Genomic DNA, 20296 nt, shown 5'->3' on the forward strand with positions numbered 1-20296 from the left:
AGACACTCACAGACAGACAAACACACCTACATTCAGACACTCACAGACAAACACACCTACATTCAGACACTCACAGACAGACAAACACACCTACATTCAGACACTCACAGACAGACAAACACACCTACATTCAGACACTCACAGACAGACAAACACATCTACATTCAGACACTCACAGACAGACAAACGCACCTACATTCAGACACTCACAGACAGACAAACACACCTACATTCAGACACTCACAGACAGACAAACACACCTACATTCAGACACTCACAGACAGACAAACACATCTACATTCAGACACTCACAGACAGACAAACACACCTACATTCAGACACTCACAGACACACAAACACACCTACATTCAGACACCCACAGACAGACAAACACACCTACATTCACACTCACAGACAGACAAACACACCTACATTCAGACACTCACAGACAGACACACCTACATTCAGACACCCACAGACAGACAAACACACCTACATTCAGACACCCACAGACAGACAAACACACCTACATTCAGACACCCACAGACAGACAAACACACCTACATTCAGATACCCACAGACAGACAAACACACCTACATTCAGACACTCACAGACAGACAAACACACCTACATTCAGACACTCACAGACAGACAAACACCTACATTCAGACACTCACAGACAGACAAACACACCTACATTCAGACACCCACAGACAGACAAACACACCTACATTCATACACTCACAGACAGACACACCTACATTCAGACACTCACAGACAGACAAACACACCTACATTCAGACACTCACAGACAGACAAACACACCTACATTCAGACACCCACAGACAGACAAACACACCTACATTCATACACTCACAGACAGACACACCTACATTCAGACACTCACAGACAGACAAACACACCTACATTCAGACACTCACAGACAGACAAACACAACTACATTCAGACACCCACAGACAGACAAACACACCTACATTCAGACACTCACAGACAGACAAACACACCTACATTCAGACACTCAAAGACAGACAAACACACCTACATTCAGACACCCACAGACAGACAAATACACCTACATTCAGACACACAGACAGACAAACACACCTACATTCAGACACTCACAGACAGACAAACACACCTACATTCAGACACTCACAGACAGACAAATACAACTACATTCAGACACCCACAGACAGACAAACACACCTACATTCAGACACTCACAGACAGACAAACACACCTACATTCAGACACTCACAGACAGACAAACACACTTACATTCAGACACAGACAGACAAACACACCTACATTCAGACACCCACAGACAGACAAACACACCTACATTCAGACACCCACAGACAGACAAACACATCTACATTCAGACACTCACAGACAGACAAACATACCTACATTCAGACACTCACAGACAGACAAACACACCTACATTCAGACACTCACAGACAGACAAATACACCTACATTCAGACACTCACAGACAGACAAACACACCTACATTCAGACACCCACAGACAGACAAACACACCTACATTCAGACACTCACAGACATACAAACACACCTACATTCAGACACTCACAGACAGACAAACACACCTACATTCAGACACTCACAGACAGACAAACACACCTACATTCAGACACCCACAGACAGACAAACACAGCTACATTCAGACACTCACAGACAGACAAACACACCTACATTCAGACACTCACAGACAGACAAACACACCTACATTCAGACACTCACAGACAAACACACCTACATTCAGACACTCACAGACAGACAAACACACCTACATTCAGACACTCACAGACAGACAAACACACCTACATTCAGACACTCACAGACAGACAAACACATCTACATTCAGACACTCACAGACAGACAAACGCACCTACATTCAGACACTCACAGACAGACAAACACACCTACATTCAGACACTCACAGACAGACAAACACACCTACATTCAGACACTCACAGACAGACAAACACATCTACATTCAGACACTCACAGACAGACAAACACACCTACATTCAGACACTCACAGACACACAAACACACCTACATTCAGACACCCACAGACAGACAAACACACCTACATTCACACTCACAGACAGACAAACACACCTACATTCAGACACTCACAGACAGACACACCTACATTCAGACACTCACAGACAGACAAACACACCTACATTCAGACACCCACAGACAGACAAACACACCTACATTCAGACACCCACAGACAGATAAACACACCTACATTCAGACACCCACAGACAGACAAACACACCTACATTCAGATACCCACAGACAGACAAACACACCCACATTCAGACACTCACAGACAGACAAACACACCTACATTCAGACACTCACAGACAGACAAACACCTACATTCAGACACTCACAGACAGACAAACACACCTACATTCAGACACCCACAGACAGACAAACACACCTACATTCATACACTCACAGACAGACACACCTACATTCAGACACTCACAGACAGACAAACACACCTACATTCAGACACTCACAGACAGACAAACACACCTACATTCAGACACCCACAGACAGACAAACACACCTACATTCATACACTCACAGACAGACACACCTACATTCAGACACTCACAGACAGACAAACACACCTACATTCAGACACTCACAGACAAACACAACTACATTCAGACACCCACAGACAGACAAACACACCTACATTCAGACACTCACAGACAGACAAACACACCTACATTCAGACACTCAAAGACAGACAAACACACCTACATTCAGACACCCACAGACAGACACACCTACATTCAGACACACAGACAGACAAAAATTCACAGACAGACAAACACACCTACATTCAGACACCCCCAGACAGACAAACACACCTACATTGAGACACTCACAGACAGACAAACACACCTACATTCAGACACTCACAGACAGACAAACACACCTGCATTCAGACACCCACAGACAGACAAACACACCTACATTCAGACACTCACAGACAGACAAACACACCTACATTCAGACACTCACAGACAGACAAACACATCTACATTCAGACACTCACAGACAGACAAACACATCTACATTCAGACACCCACAGACAGACAAACACATTACCATTCAGACACTCACAGACGTATAAACACACCTACATTCAGACACTCACAGACAAACACACACACCTACATTCAGACACCCCCAGACAGACAAACACACCTACATTCAGACACTCAGAGACAGACAAACACATCTACATTCAGACACTCACAGACAGACAAACACACCTACATTCAGACACTCACAGACAGACAAACACACCTACATTCAGACACTCACAGACAGACAAATACACCTACATTCAGACACTCACAGACAGACAAACACACCTACATTCAGACACCCACAGACAGACAAACACACCTACATTCAGACACCCACAGACAGACAAACACACCTACATTCAGACACTCACAGACAAACAAACACACCTACATTCAGACACTCACAGACAGACAAACACACCTACATTCAGACACCCACAGACAGACAAACACAGCTACATTCAGACACTCACAGACAGACAAACACACCTACATTCAGACACTCACAGACAGACAAACACACCTACATTCAGACACTCACAGACAAACACACCTACATTCAGACACTCACAGACAGACAAACACACCTACATTCAGACACTCACAGACAGACAAACACACCTACATTCAGACACTCACAGACAGACAAACACACCTACATTCAGACACTCACAGACAGACAAACACATCTACATTCAGACACTCACAGACAGACAAACGCACCTACATTCAGACACTCACAGACAGACAAACACACCTACATTCAGACACTCACAGACAGACAAACACACCTACATTCAGACACTCACAGACAGACAAACACATCTACATTCAGACACTCACAGACAGACAAACACACCTACATTCAGACACTCACAGACACACAAACACACCTACATTCAGACACCCACAGACAGACAAACACACCTACATTCACACTCACAGACAGACAAACACACCTACATTCAGACACTCACAGACAGACACACCTACATTCAGACACTCACAGACAGACAAACACACCTACATTCAGACACCCACAGACAGACAAACACACCTACATTCAGACACCCACAGACAGATAAACACACCTACATTCAGACACCCACAGACAGACAAACACACCTACATTCAGATACCCACAGACAGACAAACACACCCACATTCAGACACTCACAGACAGACAAACACACCTACATTCAGACACTCACAGACAGACAAACACCTACATTCAGACACTCACAGACAGACAAACACACCTACATTCAGACACCCACAGACAGACAAACACACCTACATTCATACACTCACAGACAGACACACCTACATTCAGACACTCACAGACAGACAAACACACCTACATTCAGACACTCACAGACAGACAAACACACCTACATTCAGACACCCACAGACAGACAAACACACCTACATTCATACACTCACAGACAGACACACCTACATTCAGACACTCACAGACAGACAAACACACCTACATTCAGACACTCACAGACAAACACAACTACATTCAGACACCCACAGACAGACAAACACACCTACATTCAGACACTCACAGACAGACAAACACACCTACATTCAGACACTCAAAGACAGACAAACACACCTACATTCAGACACCCACAGACAGACAAATACACCTACATTCAGACACACAGACAGACAAACACACCTACATTCAGACACTCACAGACAGACAAACACACCTACATTCAGACACTCACAGACAGACAAATACAACTACATTCAGACACCCACAGACAGACAAACACACCTACATTCAGACACTCACAGACAGACAAACACACCTACATTCAGACACTCACAGACAGACAAACACACTTACATTCAGACACAGACAGACAAACACACCTACATTCAAACACCCACAGACAGACAAACACACCTACATTCAGACACCCACAGACAGACAAACACATCTACATTCAGACACTCACAGACAGACAAACATACCTACATTCAGACACTCACAGACAGACAAACACACCTACATTCAGACACTCACAGACAGACAAAGACATCTACATTCAGACATTCACAGACAGACAAACACACCTACATTCAGACACCCACAGACAGACAAACACATCTACATTCAGACACTCACAGACATACAAACACACCTACATTCAGACACTCACAGACAGACAAACACACCTACATTCAGACACTCACAGACAGACAAACACACCTACATTCAGACACTCACAGACAGACAAATACACCTACATTCAGACACTCACAGACAGACAAACACACCTACATTCAGACACCCACAGACAGACAAACACACCTACATTCAGATACCCACAGACAGACAAACACACCTACATTCAGACACCCACAGACAGACAAACACACCTACATTCAGACACCCACAGACAGACAAACACATCTACATTCAGACACTCACAGACAGACAAACACACCTACATTCAGACACTCACAGACAGACAAACAAACCTACATTCAGACACTCACAAACAGACAAACGCATCTACATTCAGACACCCACAGACAGACAAACACACCTACATTCAGACACCCACACCCAGACAAACACATCTACATTCAGACACTCACAGACATACAAACACACCTACATTCAGACACTCACAGACAGACACACACACCTACATTCAGACACCCCCAGACAGACAAACACACCTACATTCAGACACTCACAGACAGACAAAAACACCTACATTCAGACACAGACAAACACACCTACATTCAGACACCCCCAGACAGACAAACACACCTACATTGAGACACTCACAGACAGACAAACACACCTACATTCAGACACTCACAGACAGACAAACACACCTGCATTCAGACACCCACAGACAGACAAACACACCTACATTCAGACACTCACAGACAGACAAACACACCTACATTCAGACACTCACAGACAGACAAACACATCTACATTCAGACACTCACAGACAGACAAACACATCTACATTCAGACACCCACAGACAGACAAACACATTACCATTCAGACACTCACAGACGTATAAACACACCTACATTCAGACACTCACAGACAAACACACACACCTACATTCAGACACCCCCAGACAGACAAACACACCTACATTCAGACACTCACAGACAGACAAACACATCTACATTCAGACACTCACAGACAGACAAACACATCTACATTCAGACACCCACAGACAGACAAACACACCTACATTCATACACTCACAGACAAACACATCTACATTCAGACACCCACAGACAGACAAACACATTACCATTCAGACACTCACAGACGTATAAACACACCTACATTCAGACACTCACAGACAAACACACACACCTACATTCAGACACCCCCAGACAGACAAACACACCTACATTCAGACACCCACAGACAGACAAACACATTACCATTCAGACACTCACAGACATACAAACACACCTACATTCAGACACTCACAGACAAACACACACACCTACATTCAGACACCCCCAGACAGACAAACACACCTACATTCAGACACCCACAGACAGACAAACACACCTACATTCAGACACTCACAGACAGTCAAACACACCCACATTCAGACACCCACAGACAGACAGACAAACACACCCACAGACAGACAAACACACCTACATTCAGACACTCACAGATCATTTTTAACGCTGTGGGCTCACACCAAATTAATGTGTCCAAGACGGAGGTACTCTGCAAACCTACCGGCTACCTTCAGAGATTTGTTCATGACGCCATCCAGATATATAAACACAGACACAACTTCAACCGAGAGGATGGGTGCAAACTGAGCAATCATTGGAAGGACGTTATTAACCAGGTAAAGTCTTAACCGACTGTGATGTTTCCATCCTACCTGCCTATGTCAGCTGTTATTTCCGACTCTTGGATTGCACTCTCATCCTCACATGTCCTATCTCATGCCTTTGGATTGCACCACTCTTTGTTCTTACAGTTACATGCTAATTTCTCACATTAACATCACTAGCCCCGGCCACTTCTTCATGGGCTACACCCATTTCAAACCTTTTTAAAACAGTCTGCCTCAGCAGCAGACCATGCTTTCCCACCTGATGACGAATGCTTGTGTTGCACCCGAAACGTCGTTTATTTTATTTTCTACCTACGTGACTTTACCGAAAGAACCAAAGAGTATGGATTCCTGCAGTCACGAAAGCTTCAAATTAAGATCACTACCACCACCACCTCCACCACCACCACCTCCTCTACCACCTCCTCCACCACCACCACCTCCATCCTCCACCACCACCTCCATCCTCCACCACCACCACCTCCTCCACCACCACCACCTCCTCCTCCACTACCACCACCTCCTCCACTTCCTCTACCACCACCATCACCCTCCACCACCACCTCCTCCACCACCACCACCTCCTCCTCCACTACCACCACCTCCTCCTCCACCACCACCTCCTCCTCCACAACCACATCCTCCACCACCACCACCACCTCCTCACCTTCCTGCGCCGCGCTTCCCCCGTGGCGCTCCACACGAACCACTGGTAGATCACTCGCAGCTGCTGCCTCCATTGCGCCTGCTCCGCCTTGAGGACGCACACGTGCGCGCATCCACCCTGGCCGCTCATCACCACCCCTCCTCCTCCTCCTCGTCACCTCTTCCTCACCACCTCCTCCTCCTCACCACCTCCTCCTCCTCTCCACCTCCTCCTCGTCACCACCTCCTCTTCCTCTCCACGGCCCAGCTCCGCCTCGGCCTCAGCACCGGCAGCGGCATATACAGCGCGTGGGTGTGGGAGTCACTCGAGTAGCACTTGCCCCGACGATCCGTTAAGGCTACACGGGGGACCTTTGTCTTTGTAGCCGACTCGACTCGCTGCGTCTGACTGTACGGCTATAGCCGTCCGCCTGTAGGCGCTGCGTCTGCCCGTAGCCCGGTAAGAAGGTAGCTACTTCTGTGTCTGCTGGACATGCGTCCGGCTGTAGCCGCGTCCGACTGTGTGACTGTTGCCTGAATGTGACTCTAGCTCCAACTCTGTCCCACTGTAGCTGTGCGACTGTAGCTTCTGTGTCTGCTGGACAGGCGTCCGACTGCGGCTATATGACCACACTGCCCACGAGATGCGACTGTGGCTCTGTCCGCCTGTAGCCGCGTCCGACTGCGGCTGTCCGCGCCCCGTGAAGAAGCCCTCCTCGCGTGAGCGGCAGAGCCTCCGAGTGGGCGAAGTGGAGACAGAGTGGAGACGGAGCGAGATGGAGGGAGGGAGACGGATGGACGAGATGAACGCTGGACGAGGATGAACGAGACGCAGAAGCTGGAGAGGGGTTCGCGTGGATGAGACGCGGGGCTCGGGGCGCCCTGGCGGCGGAGAGAGCCGCGAAGGGGATGGAAGGGGATGGAGAGACGACGGGGACAAAGACAAAGGTCCCCCCGGTAGCCTCCAGCAGAACGTGGGGGGCGATGTGGCCGGCACCACGCCCGACCGCCTTTGTCTCCCCAGCGGCGATGGGATTTTTGTTTTATTCTTTTACACACCGCACCTGGTTCTCATTTGAGGCCGAGTCGACCTAGGGGAGGTTCAGCTGAATCGCAGTCACCGCTGTCAGTGGCCGGGGGGATCGAACTCGGGTGGCCTCTGCCGGGTTCGCGATGACAGCGCGGCTCGTCGCTTCGCTCGCGAGGAGAAGCGATCACACACACACAGGGAGAGAGAGACAGGGAGAGAGACAGGGACACAGGGAGAGAGACAGGGACAGAGACACAGGGAGAGAGAGAGACAGGGAGAGAGATACAGAGACAGGGAGAGAGATACAGAGACAGGGAGAGATACACAGGGAGAGATACACACAAGAGAGACAGGGAGAGAGAGACAGGGAGAGAGAATGTCTTTAGAGAGAGTGGGGTGGTGGTGGGGGGTGAAGAGCTACACAGCCCCGAGCTGCCCGACACACGCGACACGATGGGGGGGCAGCAGCAGCGGCGGCATCACGCGGAGCAGGAGGAGGAGGGAGCGCCCCGTGGGGATGAGCGCGACCCCTCGGCACCCCCCGGTGGGAAATGGAGCGAGTGAGCGAACTCTCTTCTCGTCTTCCCCGTCGCCTCTCTTCGTCTCCTCTTCGTCGTCTTCGCCGTCGTCTCTCTCCGCGATTCTCTCAGAGGCGGCGGCGGCGATGCCGGGCACCGCGCTGCATTGTGGGAGGATCTGACCCCGAGCCGCGGGGCATGCCGGGAGCCCGCGCCGCCCACGTGGGTGCCGGCTCGAGCAGGGCAGCACCCACGTGACGTCGTCGCTGTCAATCGCGGCGCGGGGTGTGAAGAGAATCGACGTTTCGAGCAACGACCCTCCCCCCCCCAGAGCAACGCGACATCAACACGGAGGGAGGAACCCCACGCAGAGCAGCAGCAGCACGAAGTAGTAACGAAGTAGTAACGAGGTGTGTAACGAGATGGTAACGAGGTAGTAACGAGGTGTGTAACGAGGTGGTAACGAGGTGTGGTAACGAGGTAGTAACGAGGTGTGGTAACGAGGTGGTAACGAGATGGTAACGAGGTGGTAACGAGGTGTGTAACGAGGTAGTAACGAGGTGTGTAACGAGATGGTAACGGGGTAGTAACGAGGTGTGTAACGAGGTGGTAACGAGGTGTGTAACGAGGTGGTAACGAGGTGGTAACGAGGTGGTAACGAGGTAGTAACGAGGTGGTAACGAGGTAATAACGAGGTGTGTAACGAGGTGTGGTAACGAGATGGTAACGAGGTAGTAACCAGGTGGTAACGAGGTGGTAACGAGGTGGTAACGAGGTAGTAACGAGGTGGTAACGAGGTGGTAACGAGGTAGTAACGAGGTGTGGTAACGAGATGGTAACGAGGTGTGTAACGAGGTGTGGTAACGAGGTGGTAACGAGGTGTGTAACGAGGTAGTAACGAGGTGTGTAACGAGGTGTGTAACGAGGTAGTAACGAGGTGTGTAACGAGGTGTGTAACGAGGTGGGTAACGAGGTGGTAACGAGGTGGTAACGTGGTAACGAGGTGGTAACGAGGTGTGTAACGAGGTGGTAACGAGGTGCGTAACGAGGTAGTAACGAGGTGAGTGGTGCCCAGGCGCAGTGCTCGATCCGCCTGCCATCTGGGGGGGTTGTTGTGGTTCCCAGCAGCAGCACAACAGCAACAACAGCGACAACAACAACAGCGGCGGTGGTGGTGACCTCCGATTCCCCCTGGATACACGTTGAGTACAACGCGGCCTTTTCACATCCCAGACGCCAGTCTTCACATCCCCTTCATGCCCCCCCCCCACCTCATCTCGCCTCTCTCATCTCCCTCCGTGTCTCGTCCTCTTCGTTCACAATCTTCTCTCCGTCCCTCCTCCTCCTCCCTGTTCGGTCCTTCTCCCTCCTTGCAGCCCTCCACTGGAATCAACTTCCCCTGCACATTGAGCAGCACTGCTACCCATAGACTCAACACTGCTACCCATAGACTCAACACTGCTACCCATAGACTCAACACTGCTACCCATAGACTCAACACTGCTACCCATAGACTCAACGCCGCTACCCATAGACTCAACACTGCTACCCATAGACTCAGCACTGTCACCATAGACTCAGCACTGCTACCCATAGACTCAACACTGCTACCCATAGACTCAGCACTGTCACCATAGACTCAGCACTGCTACCCATAGACTCAGCACTGCTACCCATAGACTCAACACTGCTACCCATAGACTCAGCACTGTCACCATAGACTCAGCACTGCTACCCATAGACTCAGCACTGCTACCCATAGACTCAACACTGCTACCCATAGACTCAGCACTGTCACCATAGACTCAGCACTGCTACCCATAGACTCTGCACTGCCCATAGACTCAGCACTGCACCATAGACTCAACACTGCTACCCATAGACTCAGCACTGCACCATAGACTCAGCACTGCTACCCAGACTCAACACTGCTACCCATAGACTCAGCACTGCTACCCATAGACTCAGCACTGCACCATAGACTCAGCACTGCTACCCAGACTCAACACTGCTACCCATAGACTCAGCACTGCTACCCAGACTCAGCACTGCACCATAGACTCAGCACTGCTACCCATAGACTCAGCACTACACCATAGACTCAGCACTGTCACCATAGACTCAGCACTGCTACCCATAGACTCAGCACTGCTACCCATAGACTCTGCACTGCCCATAGACTCAGCACTGCACCATAGACTCAGCACTGCTACCCATAGACTCAGCACTGCTACACATAGACTCAACACTGCTACCCATAGACTCAACACTGCTACCCATAGACTCAACACTGCTACCCATAGACTCAACACTGCTACCCATAGACTCAACACTGCTACCCATAGACTCAACGCCGCTACCCATAGACTCAACACTGCTACCCATAGACTCAGCACTGTCACCATAGACTCAGCACTGCTACCCATAGACTCAACACTGCTACCCATAGACTCAGCACTGTCACCATAGACTCAGCACTGCTACCCATAGACTCAGCACTGCTACCCATAGACTCAACACTGCTACCCATAGACTCAGCACTGTCACCATAGACTCAGCACTGCTACCCATAGACTCAGCACTGCTACCCATAGACTCAACACTGCTACCCATAGACTCAGCACTGTCACCATAGACTCAGCACTGCTACCCATAGACTCTGCACTGCCCATAGACTCAGCACTGCACCATAGACTCAGCACTGCTACCCATAGACTCAACACTGCTACCCATAGACTCAGCACTGCACCATAGACTCAGCACTGCTACCCAGACTCAACACTGCTACCCATAGACTCAGCACTGCTACCCATAGACTCAGCACTGCACCATAGACTCAGCACTGCTACCCATAGACTCAGCACTGCTACCCATAGACTCAGCACTACACCATAGACTCAGCACTGTCACCATAGACTCAGCACTGCTACCCATAGACTCAGCACTGCTACCCATAGACTCTGCACTGCCCATAGACTCAGCACTGCACCATAGACTCAGCACTGCTACCCATAGACTCAGCACTGCTACACATAGACTCAGCACTGTCACCCATAGACTCAGCACTGTCACCCATAGACTCAACACTGCCCACAGACTCAGCACTGCCCAAGACTCAACACTGCCCACAGACTCATGGACTAATTTGTTTAGAACAGCTTTTGTGTTTAGTTTGTTGTCCTTCCTCCGCACCCCCAATTAGCACGGTTGGCTACGCACGGTGCGAAAGAAGTTCAACGTACATCTACGTATCCCTGCAAATAAGACCGATTTCCAGCCGCTTACAACATTGTAAGATTATATTTATTGTGTATTCTCTGTAAATATGTTCAATGAAATGTAAAACACACGAATAAACATGCCTCCTCTCGTCTTGACTCATCTTCATATTTATATATTGCACTGCCGATACCATGCTTTATGCACCAGCCTTTCAGGACGGGAAGGTATTACAGTATTAGATAAATAAGACATTCCCCCCTTGTTGGCTTTGCTAAAATATAAATTAGTTTGACCTGAATAACTATCTCGGAAACTTCAGTGCTCGGGAGTTTCAAGCTACCTGGATGCGAAGACGCGGCCTCGTTCCGTCGTGCGTCAATCGCAACGCTCAGCCTGGAACAATCCCTCCCTCCCCTCCGGACAAGAGCCACACACTTCCCAGAATTAACAAGTGGGCGCCCAGTGTCACGCTGCCATTCGTTTTACGAATTAAAACATTCCACTTGAAAAATCCGTCTAGACGGAGCATCTCGTTTGTACGTACGTGCGTTGAACTTCTTCCGCACCGTACGTAGCCAACCGCGCTAAAGGGAGGTGCGGGGGGGGGAAGGACGACAAGGGCATCCAGGGTGTCGCGTGACACGTGCGCAGCCAACGCGGACATGCCACGGGCCACGCCGGACTTTAAAGAGCAGAGCCAACGCGCGGTAGCAGGCGCGTTCCTGGGACACGTTCGCAGTCATCGCGGCGCGTCGCATAAAGTGCAGATCCGACGTTCGCCACTTCGCTCGCATCGCCAGCTCCCACGTTCCGTTATCGTAAATCTCAGGGGTGCGAATGAACAGCGGCAACAACAACAACAACAAAATTGCCGCTTGTTCAGAAAGCGCGACGTTCAATACGCTCGCCAAGCCGGAGGGGTCTGTCGGGGACGCGACGGAGGAGGCGCACGCGGCAGCGGAGAGGAGGAGGTGGTGTCCCCTGCGTAGTCGGTGAGGGCGAGAGAGAGAGAGAGCCGCCTGGGCACGACCCCAGAGAGGGGCTCCAGAGATGCGCACGGTGTCCTGGAGCGGCGAGATGGCGCTCGCTCGCGCGCGGAGGAAGTTTAACCGCGGTGGTTAGGAGATGTTAACTCCCTTGCTTGGTACGCAGGAGGTCGTGGGTTCGATCCCGGTGCTGACGGTGCCTGTTGTATATTCGGTGTTTGCGTGTCTCTCTCCCCCCCGTGGGCTCGCGGATTTTTCTTCGGCTCCTCCGGTTTTTCCCTCCACATTTAGAATCAACATCACGCGTTTAGAGTATTTGGCTGCTGCTATAAATTTCCACGCGATAAGCCACTTCGTTGAGCTATCATTCTGCGGCCAGGTCACTTCTGAAAAACAACTATTTAGCTCAGGGGGCCTTACCTGGCAAAATACTAAATCTGTTTAGTTTTTAGTTTTAACCGTTGGGCCGAAGCGGCAGTAAGTGGTGGCACGTTCGCTGCTCGTCGTTGCGGCGGTTTCATGGCTTCAATCCAGCAAGACGCCCTGTGGTGAACGCTTTCCGGTGCATCAGCCACACAAACGCTACGCGACGTCCGATTCACGGCGGTGCGCTCAAGATGCCGTGGCGTCCCTCGTGTGCGAATGCCGGCGTCGTGGTCATAATTTGCCACATTTTGAAAAATCAGATCGCAAATGACACTCAGGTAGAGCAGCAGCGACCACAGGCACCGACTGGCTGCACGGGGACAGCTGCCGCTGGGGGTGCCTTCAAATTTGTGAGATGGCGACACCGTGCGAGATGTTTTGCCGGGTCAATTTAAAGGTCAAATAAATGCAAATATTTTTTTATGATGACGTGCAAATGAAAACTTGAGTGCGCAAATCAAGCGGGTCTTGTCACACGTTGGCGGTGCAGTCACACGGGCGTCTTCTGGGCTTTATCGCCCAGCGGGAAGCCCTCCGACTCAGCCTGCACATTACCCAGAGGCACACGCGCACACAAAACACAAACAAGGACAAAGATCCCCGCGTAGCCTTCACAGACTGTCGGAGCAAGCACCGTGACCGAGCAGGACCCCTCAAGCCGGCACGGCACACGAAGGAGGTGGGCGGTCAGCGATATGCTCGGCCGCCTTTTATCTCCCCAATGCTGATGTTGACACACCGGAGCAAGTACTTACTTAAGGCCCAGTCGACCCAGGACCGGTTCGGAAACTCCTCACCAATGTTGGCTGTGAGCGGGAATCGAACCGAGGTCGGCAGGCTCGTAGTGCGGCGCAACCGCTACACTACCGCTCCCCACGAGTGCCGCAGTGGCGAAACACTAACTAGCTCGCCTGGTAAGTAGGAGGTTGTGGGGTTCATCCCGACCTTCTCCCTGTGGTCACGTGGATTTTTCTGTGTTCAGAGTATTTGGCTGCTACGAATTTTCACGTGATAAGCCACTTCGTTGAGCTATCATCTGTGATAGCCAGGTTGCTTCTGAAAAAGAGCTGCATAGCTCAGTGGGCCTTACCTGGTAAAAAAAAATAGTTTCATGCACAAGCACGCACAGACAGACACACGCACGCACGCACACACACACACAGAACGAATGCAAGCACCTTGAGACGCTGACCAACGGATGCAAGTCCAGCGCGCAAACCCTCCGGGTTACTCCGTGGCTTCAGGACATCTGGAACGACGGTCGACAAGAGACAGAGTTTTCCACATCCGCGCGGCAGCGTCCCCGCGTCACGGCCACCGTCACGGAGCGGCGGCGCAGCGGTTAGCGCAACCGTGCCGTGAACCTGGCGACGTGCAGCCACGGCTAACGCCGCTAGCGGACGAGATCCGAATCGGTCCTGCGGGCGCCCTTTCAACAAGTGGCGTGGAGCGCGGACAGGCAACCCCCCCTGGACTGATGAGGTGGGAGGAGGCCTTCATCCAGCAGTGGATCGACAGCTGTCAATAGAGGCTACGACGTCATCAACAGAACTTGAAACCCACTAATACCCCTTCCACGCTTGTCGCTGTAACTCTCCGACTCCGACTCCGACTCGTTAGCACGATTGGCTACGTTTGGTGCGAAAAAGTTCAGTTCAAGTCCTGGAGGACATCTGTGAAAAAGAGCTTCAGAGCTCATCGGATTCCTCCTCCAGTCGAAATAAACATTCTGATTACGATTCTGAAGAAGCAACACGAAGAGACGTTTTGATAATTATTTCTTAGTACTATTATTGCCAGTTTACCGAGGAAAACCTCACCGAGTCTCAAGACTCTTTTTCAGGAGGGTCCGGTGAAGTTTTTCGCGGAATCGAACCAGGGAGGGCTTCTTGCCGCGAGCGCTAACCGCTGTGCCACCGCCTCCGTGCGCCCTTCTGCAGGCAGCTAACGTCTCGCCGTGCCAGTTCACTGGCCCCGCAAGGCGCCAGCGTCGCGTCGACCCTCACCGTGGGGCGGCTGTGCGTGTCCGCGGCGGTCGTCGCCCGGCGATGCCAGCTGCTGCTGCTGCTGCTGCTGCGTGAGTCGACGCAGCTTCTCCTGCAGCAGGCGCGAGTCGCGCTGGGCGTGCGCGCGCGCCAGGCTCATCTCACGGTACATGTCCTTGTAGCGGTGGGCGGCCAGCTTCTTGTCCTGCGGAGGCACGCGGCCCGGCCCGTTACGCGGCCGCGCCGGTCGTTACCACCGGACGCCCGTCACCGTCACCAGGAGTTACGCAAAGCAACTTCTCCTCCCTGTACGCTGAACTTCTTTGGCAGCGTACATAGCCGACCGTGCTCATCGATCTGCCGCAGTCCACGCGTTTGAACACGCTGGTAGTAGACGCAGTGGATTTTGGCTCTGCCATCGAAACAAAGACGGTCACCGCATCGCGCAGCGATTTCAGATGCGCTTCTCCAGCCGTCTGGAACGCTCTTTTAAATTCCCTGTCCCGCACCTCGGATGAGCATGGTTGGCTACGGACGGTGCGAAAGAAGTTCAACGTACGTAGAGACAGGTGCGGGCCTCGAGAGTGCTGCGTTAAGCGAAGACAATATCCCCACGAGTGATGGAACGACGATAACGTTTGGCGAGACACGGTGTGCTCCTCCACACACCGCGGAGTGAGACGGCAGGAGAAATAACCGAGGGTCCACCGGCACTGCCGCGTGACTCTCGCGTTCCCCCGTAGCGTGTCACTGTGCCGTTGAGCTGCTGCAGCTCAAGAAAGTAGTCCGTCGTCTCACGGACTGCGTCGCAACGGCGCGCGTTGCGATGGAAGGAGCGCGCGTTTCAGCGAGTACTCGCCGCATGCATATTGGCCCGTGCGCGCGCGAAGTAAAACACCGAGCGCTGAAGTGGGTGACGCGGCGCGAGCGTCGCGTACCCTCTGAGCCGTGTGGAGCTCCTCTCTGAGCGAGCGCAGCTCCTGCTTGAGGAACTCGATCTCGGACTCCTTCACGCGCAGAGCGACCTGCGTGCGGCAACGGCAGCGACGTCGCTTCACCAGGGAATGTGACGGGTTAAATGCGACGGGTTAATGTGACGGGTTAAATGTGACGGGTTAAATGTGACGGGTAAACGTGACGGGTTAAATGCGTTCCGAAGGGATTAGGGCGACAGCTAACGGTGTATTCCTGGATCCGATGGTCACATCGCGAGAACCGCTCCCTGGGCTGCGGCGAATTGGGGCGGCTGCCCTGGGCTTTGATGGCCCCCCGTGCCTTGACGTCACGGCGACAGATTCACTCATTTGCGTTTGGGGGGTACCCACACGGTGGGATTGCCCCGGGGGCCCCGCACCCCCACCCCCTCTGGACGGCCCTAAATCCAGCAGAGGCTGGCATCCAATATAATAGCAAGCATTACAAATGTCGTGCCTATCACATTGCACCATTGTGTCAGTGCAAGGGGCTGGCTGTCGAGAAGGCGATGCTTTTCACAGACGTGGTCTGGCCAGAAGGGGGCGACGTTGCTACGTGTAAGGGCGCCGTGGTGGCGACTGGCGTCAGCTCCATCGCCTGGTATGCAGGAGATCGTGGGTTCGATCCCGACCCTGACGACGCCTGTTTGTATATTTTGCCCTCTCCCCGTGGTTGCGTGGATTTTTCCTTCGGGTCCTCCGGATTTTCCCTCCACACTTAGAATCAACGCGGGTTTAGAGTAATTGGCTGCTATAGATTTCCACACGATGATAAGCTGCTTTTGTTGAGCTATCATTTGTGGCCAGGTCGCTTCTGGAAAAGAGCTCCATAGCTCAATAAAATAGTTTGATGCCAGTGTAATCCCAACTTAGTCAATCGCCGGTGCATTTTTAACATTTGGACGATGACGCCGGCACACAATGGCCTACCGATGCCATTTGACGTCAAGGGATCGCCGAGCACAGCAGACGTACGTACGTACGTAGAACTTCTTTCGCGCCGTACGTAGCCAAGCTTGCTAATCGGAGATGCCGGTGCGGGAGGAGGACGGAGGGCCTCACCTGCAGCTCGAAGTTAGTGCGCGTGGTGCCGCGTCCCTCCGCCGCCTCGCCCGGCGCCCGCTCCTCCTGCGCCCCCCGTGCCACTTGCGCCACCTGAGCGCCGAGCTTCTGCCAAGGGGACACTCGCGTCTGAGCGATTCTCGTGTTGGTGTCCCTTGGAACAAAAACGAGTTGATTCGCCAGGACGACTCGCGCCTCATTCGGTCAAATAACGACGACGTACGTCCACATGAAACCGCCTTTCAATCGACGCAAAATGTTGCTCGCAGCATCTCTAATGCGCGCCACTGTCTGGTCACGCCGTGTTCGTTGAATGAGTTGCGAGGTCTCTCCTGAAGTGCTTCAGCTCAAGGTTGTTTTTGTTGTTGGGTTTATCGGGTAGGGAATTCGTTGAGCTATCGTCGCGTGTGGAGAGGTCGCCTTTGAAAGAGAAGCTAATAGCTCAGTGGGCTTTACCTGGTAAGATACATAAAATAGTTTAGTAGTTTTATTTGTAAATGTTTTCAGTGGTTTATTTACCTTTCCTACACTTTGCACTCCTATCGTGTTTTTGTATTGTTTGTTGTAACGTTCTGACCCCGTGCCCCGACTGCACAAATGTAGCTCATTGGATTCCTCCTCCAGTGAAATATTCTGATTTTGAATAATAATAATAATAATGGTGACTAATAGTGGTGTCAGCATCCATGCTGCACAGAAATCGTGCTTCCTAAGTCCCCGCTACACGTGATTCGAGCGCCCAGGATGAGAGTTTTATCAGAATCAGGAGATTATTTCCCACCAAGTAAAGCCGTAGAGCTAAGAAGCTCTTTCATCTTGGGCGACTCAGCCAAAAGTCAACATCAAATCATTCCACTATTACAGGTACTTTTAAAATGAATAATGATAATATTAATAGCAATTATGTTGAGAAATTACATTGACACAAACTTTACCGATTTTAACCGTCAGTGTAAATGAGGACAGAGATGGCGGGATGGAGATGACAAGAGATGAGACGAGTGTGGTGGTTACAAACACTTTGGGGCAGCAGCTACTTTTCATTTTTTCCATCCAAATTGCGTGAAAAATCTGGGGTGCTGATAACAGACAATCGGACGGGCGTAACAAATGTTTGACGATTGTCCAACCGTAACAACAACAGGTCAGACAAATACAGCGCAGATCTACGGACAAATCGTCTCGTCAATGAAAATGGCCCCGCAGCGAAAATTCCGAGGACATTTGCCCAGCGGCGGGCACAGAGGAGGAGGTCGTGGAGATGCCTCCCGCATGGATCGTCGCGACGTGGCTTGGCGAACCGCTGTCCCTGCTGCTACCGCTACGTGGGTATCGGGGCACCCCTCCCCCCCTCGTCTCCTCCCCGCTGCACCTCCCGTCCCCCGTCCCCCGCGTCACCTGGTTGCGCGCGTTGAGCTCGCGGTTGTTGCGCCGGCTCTGCTGCAGCGCGGCCCTCTCGGCCTCCAGCGCCTGCAGGAGGTGCGCGGCCTGCAGGCTCTTGTGGGAGTACTGCTCAGACAAGGCCTCGATCTCCCGCTGCAGCGAGGCCAGATCCTGCCTGCGCGCAGACGCAAAGATCCCCCCATGTAGCCTAGCTACGGGCGGACTTACCGCGATTACGACCACTACCTGTCACTATCCCTGTCACTATCCCTATCACTACTCCTATCACTACCCTTACCACTATCACTACCCAAACCCCTATCACTAACCCTTACCACTATCACTACCCTTACCACTATCACTACCCAAACCCCTATCACTACCCTTACCACTATCACTACTCCAACTCCTATCACTACCCAAACCCCTATCACAACCCCTATCACTACCCTTACCACTATCACTCCCCTTACCACTATCACTACTCCAACCCCTATCACTACTCCAACCCCTATCACTAGCCTTACCACTATCACGATCACTACTACAACCCCTATCATTACCAACAACTGTGTCACATGAGACCCAGTTGGGGCAAGTGCTGTTAGCGAGCACCTATTAAAATTGCAGCTTTTGGATCCCAGCTGGAGATGTAACGGGTACCGGCTGAGCTGTTGGACATCATCTCGGGCTGTTGGATCCCAGCTGGAGATGTAACGGGTACCGGTAGGCGAGGACTCACTCGTGCTGCGCACGCTCCTCTGTGACGCTCCGGGAGGCACCTCCGCGGCTCTGGCGGAGCTTCTCCAGCTCCTCTCGGTAGGCCGTCTTCATCGCCTCGATCGCTGCAGCAAAGAGAGGCGGCAAAGCGAAGCGACGCTCTCAACGCCGCCTCCTCCTCCTCCTCCTCCACCGCATCGATAGTCAAGGTGCACAGGCGTCAGGGTCGGGATCTCACCCACGACCACTTGCATGCCAGGCGAGGTAGTTAACATCTCCTAGCCACCGTTAACATCTTACCCGCCGCTGAATA

General features: G+C 51.7%; 2 protein-coding genes across 2 annotated transcripts in view; both read right to left on the minus strand.

Moving 5' to 3' along the window:
* The window catches only part of LOC144936181 (ubiquitin carboxyl-terminal hydrolase 22-like), a 29363-nt gene extending 19985 nt beyond the window's left edge, over nucleotides 1–9378 (minus strand). Inside the window, exon 1 of the mRNA XM_078863126.1 lies at nucleotides 7700–9378. Within this exon, the coding sequence (XP_078719252.1) occupies nucleotides 7700–7828 (129 nt within the window). The 5' untranslated portion in view covers nucleotides 7829–9378. The remainder of the gene's footprint in view (nucleotides 1–7699) is intronic.
* A 3138-nt stretch (nucleotides 9379–12516) lies between these two features.
* The window catches only part of MPRIP (myosin phosphatase Rho interacting protein), a 38689-nt gene continuing 30909 nt past the window's right edge, over nucleotides 12517–20296 (minus strand). The window contains 7 exon segments of the mRNA XM_078863059.1: nucleotides 12517–14403; nucleotides 15038–15108; nucleotides 15866–16049; nucleotides 16783–16869; nucleotides 17881–17988; nucleotides 19279–19438; nucleotides 20006–20108. Of these exon segments, the coding sequence (XP_078719185.1) occupies nucleotides 14350–14403; nucleotides 15038–15108; nucleotides 15866–16049; nucleotides 16783–16869; nucleotides 17881–17988; nucleotides 19279–19438; nucleotides 20006–20108 (767 nt within the window). The 3' untranslated portion in view covers nucleotides 12517–14349.

This window comes from Lampetra fluviatilis, chromosome 1 (assembly GCF_964198595.1).
Source record: "Lampetra fluviatilis chromosome 1, kcLamFluv1.1, whole genome shotgun sequence".
Taxonomy (NCBI): domain Eukaryota; kingdom Metazoa; phylum Chordata; class Hyperoartia; order Petromyzontiformes; family Petromyzontidae; genus Lampetra; species Lampetra fluviatilis.